Genomic DNA, 4,159 nt, shown 5'->3' on the forward strand with positions numbered 1-4,159 from the left:
GCAGTGGGTTTTACTGAGTTAAGATTGAATAAGAAAATAGCGTACTTTATATTTCTAATACTGCTTAAACCGATTTAATGAAACATCTATTGGATTAAACAACCAAAAAGTCGCAATAAAATATCACAATATTTCAAAGAATCAATTATTTTTCCAATCCACCCCTATCAGATACTGGCCACTTTGTCACTCAAAGAATACACTTGAATAGGGATTTATTCATATGTCCAGGATATGTTTGAGGCTATTTAAAAAAAAAACATGTTTCTGTCATTTTTGTCCATGTTTATAATTTTAGCATTGCAGCAGCACTGTTCTGTGTTTATGAGTTTATGACTTCGTAAAACAGTCACTTTTTTAGCTTCTCCACCCACACAGACTCATATTTAGCGTATTTTATGTGTAATTACGAGCTTCTTTTAATCACATGTTGACCTGCCCTCCACCCCCTTCGTCCTGAATCAAGGATACCTCCGTAAAAACCGACCCGGACGGTGGATGTGTGGGAGCGTATTTGTCCCTGAGGTGCAGGGGATTATCTGCGGTCTCTCTGGGGGGGTCATTAAGGAGCTCTGAATGTCCCGCAGACCTCTGACACACATGAACGTGAAGAAAAAAACCCCCACATGCATGTATTGATTCTTTGTGATCTTTTCTGACCACATCTGCTTACTGAAGGAGCTCTTCTGAGGAAACCTGGGACCGCTTTACCTGGAGAAGGATGATGTGGGAGGAGCTACCAGCTAATGCATTTCGGATGATCGCTGTAAGGAACGGTGTCTGTGGATATCTCAGAATGTATGAAGACAGATTATGTTGAGAAATAAAGTTTATTTATTGTAAAGAGATCTACATCAGTAATCATGTCTCCATGTTTGGGTTCATATGATTATTCAAATATTTTCCTGGTACAGAGAGCTGTGTCTGAATGACAGCTGCTTCCACTGTGTTTCTGTGTCTCTGTGGCTGAGCTTGAAGGCTCTCTGTCACGTATTAACCCGTGGGGGAAAATATACATTTGGGAGACTTTTTTTCTTCTTTGTTACTGTCTGAGGCCCGAGCCGGCAGCCTCTGCACCCCGCAGCGGCGTTGTCTGCCGGCTCCACCGCGGGAGCGAAAGCCGCCAATCTGTCCAGAGTGTATCCAGCCTTCGCACTAAAATATCCGGATGAGCTCTGCAACCCCGCGGCTCTAGCAAGTTAAGGAAAAAGACGAAAGTTCAGGACAAAAACGCTCGCTTTGGATCAGTATTCTACCCGCTGATCGAGTCACTGAAAACGTCACGTGACCAAAGTTGAGTTCCTGATTGGTTGATACAACATGGCACCTCATCATTCAAATCAAGCTGCTGACAGACCTTCACACCACTCCCGTAGATCAAATCACGCCGCGGGACGTAGACCGCCTCATGTCGCGTCTGTTCCATTGACTTAACATTGTAACTGGCTGCCTCCACCGCGAGAATCGCGTTCGGTGTGAATGCACCTTAAGGGGGGCATTGGTGTGTCCCTTGAGACTCATACGACCACCTTAAGGGACGTCATAATATTGGAATGTTCCATGTGGTAAATGTATCAAGAAATATTACTAAAAATAATGGAAGTTGCACTCACTCATGACGTACGGGTGATGCTGTCGTACGGTGTCCTTACGCCACACGCTCGTCAGTAAGGTTCTCGAAAGCTACTGGCTCCTTTCTCACCACGTGTGAGGGATGCACAGATATGGCAAGCAAAAGTAGTCAATAATCGTCAGTAAAAGCATCACTTTTTTTTTTTGGGACAACACAAGACGGCTTAATTTATACTTTTAAAACGTGCATGAAAAGCATCACTTTTTATGACCAACACGCCCTTTTTGCTGCACTTTTCCTGGCAATTTTTGACCCTTTTTGCTTGCCATAAAGTTTTGGGGGGTTAAAAAATTAAATATCTGTACAACACACCTGCAGCTCACCTGCTTCACGTTGTATAAATGTTCACTACAAACTGTTGCCCTCAGAAAACTGTGCACAAACATTGTCTCTGCGGGTTCACTATTTGGTCCATGATCTTGATATTTCATGTGGTCCACTTGTGTGGCCATTTTTCCAAGAGGCCCTGGCTGCAGACATTAATGTCTAGAACTGGAAGTCTTCAACCGGAACAGGAAGTACCCCCATGTTGCTCGGAAAAAAAGAAAAAAGAAAAGTTTGACCCTAACGGTGAAGAGTTTTCCCATTTTATTAAAAGTTTTTCTATCATTCTGAACACTGCTGGGTTTGAATAAGTTGCATACTTTCTGCTTCCGGCCGATGATGTCAGACGCCATCTTGTCTGCAGGTTCGTCTCCATTTTTTACCCGCTGACAGCCCTATCACCCCGCGAAGGGCAGTTCTGATGAATCTTCAAGCATCTCTCAGCTGTTCTCAGAAAAACCTATCAGTTTTTTTGCACTTTCTTCTTGACATTTGTGATTCTCTTTCCACTTCCTGTATTTAGCTCTGCTCTTCTTGTAGCCAAACCTGGCTATGTCCACCATGAACACCCACGCCAGGCCGTACATAACAACTCCTCCGAGCTTCATAATCAGTGAAGTCCTTGAAGAGGTCAGTTCACAGTAAAACATGACGGTGCCGACGCCCACGCGCACAAAGGCGAAGAGCAGGATGAAGAGGAGGTCCACGGCGTCGCCCAGCAGGCTGTCGTAAAGTCCCAGCTGGCGGAGGAACCAGCGCGTCTGTAGCAGGGGGTTGGTGATCTCGCTGCCGAAGATGACGCAGCAGGTCTCGCAGCCCGACACTCCCATGGACAGCGCCAGCAGGATTCCCAGGATGCTGGCGGCGTGGTGCGCCATCATGACGGGGCCCTCGGTGCGATAACACACACACCAGCCGAGGTCAAAGAAGAAGTAGCCGAGGCAGACGGCCAGCGCCAGCGTCTGGAGCTCGGTGTTTTCTGTGCCTGAAAGCAGAGTCCACGTTTCATCACTTTCTTCTCTTTGGTAACGATGATATAACTCAAAGTAGTCAACTACTTTTTTTGCCATTTGTAACAAAAATCATAAAACCTGGGTGTATTCTTTAAGACATTTTCTGCAGGAACTCATTAAAAATTCACCATTGAGTTGTGGGCGGGGCTATTGGCACTGTCAACTATTTTCCCATCATCCCTTTGCTTAAATTCTCTCCCGTTAGCCTATAGCACCTCACAAGCCAAGTTAACATTAGCGTAGCAACAAAATCGGAGCTATCCAGTCATTCAGTTGAGATCCAGATTCCAGCTCGGACGAGGAAAACAAAGACGTTCATGGATCTATTTGTCAGAATGGAGCGGAGAAGGGAGACTTTAGCCACGCCCACGGCAGATGCTGCATCACAAATCTGAGTTTTTTCAACCAGTTTTCATCTGCTCCTGATCCAACACGATTTAAATAAAGAAATACTCAGAAATGCAATTTTACCTTAACATTTTTTATGCATATATGTTTTATTATCACAAGAAAAATGTTCCAACATGCTAAAAACACCATTCTCAGTATGTCTTCAAAGAAAAATACATAAGAGTCAGTCATTTTGGATTGAACATCTTTTAAATAAACTTTGGTTTGTTCATTATGCTTATTATAGAAACAAATAACATTTCTGATCAGTATTTATTCATTTTTCCTTAACCTTGGTCTTTACTTACATTGTCTTATGTATTTCAATCCCTCAGGTCCACTAAACTATGTTTTTTTTCTCTCTCTCTGTCTACTTTGTGCTATTGTATCCTATATAAGCTGTATGTGTTCACTTTTTAAATTTTGTATTTAATCCCATTGAGACTTACATCTCTTTTTTAAGGGAGACCTGTTAGTTATTGTCAAATCTCAGTGTGTTCAATGTTTATTTGTTTTTCTCTTTTACCTGCCTTAGGACAACAGATGTATTTTAGCACTTGTGTTAATTCTGGCATATTTATGTTTTTGTTATGCTAAAGCATTGATTAATATGTACTGTCCTAAATTAAATAAAGAATAAAATAAATTTGGTAAGAGACTAACAATTAATCGATGAATTGATTCATATAGGACATTTATAAAAGAAATTAAGGTTAAAATGTGTTTCTTCATTCAAATCATGATGAATCAGAAGAAGATAAAACACAACTGTTTAAAAAAGATGTTAGTTGTGACGCAG

The 4,159-nt window shown here is 42.1% G+C and overlaps 1 protein-coding gene across 1 annotated transcript; it reads right to left on the reverse strand.

The window, feature by feature from the left end:
* Nucleotides 1-1,463: 1,463 nt before the first annotated feature.
* LOC112141325 (TLC domain-containing protein 5-like) lies at nucleotides 1,464-2,936 on the reverse strand. Its single transcript, XM_024264435.2, has one exon. The coding sequence runs from the start codon at nucleotides 2,836-2,838 to the stop codon at nucleotides 2,398-2,400; it is 441 nt and encodes a 146-aa protein (XP_024120203.1). The 5' UTR covers nucleotides 2,839-2,936; the 3' UTR covers nucleotides 1,464-2,397.
* Between the last annotated feature and the right edge of the window lie 1,223 nt (nucleotides 2,937-4,159).

Source organism: Oryzias melastigma, linkage group LG14 (assembly GCF_002922805.2).
Source record: "Oryzias melastigma strain HK-1 linkage group LG14, ASM292280v2, whole genome shotgun sequence".
Taxonomy (NCBI): Eukaryota; Metazoa; Chordata; class Actinopteri; order Beloniformes; family Adrianichthyidae; genus Oryzias; species Oryzias melastigma.

Excerpts from the sequence above, each read along its gene's own strand:
- LOC112141325 (XM_024264435.2), bottom strand. The coding sequence starts at position 2,838 with ATGATGGCGCACCACGCCGCCAGCATCCTGGGAATCCTGCTGGCGCTG.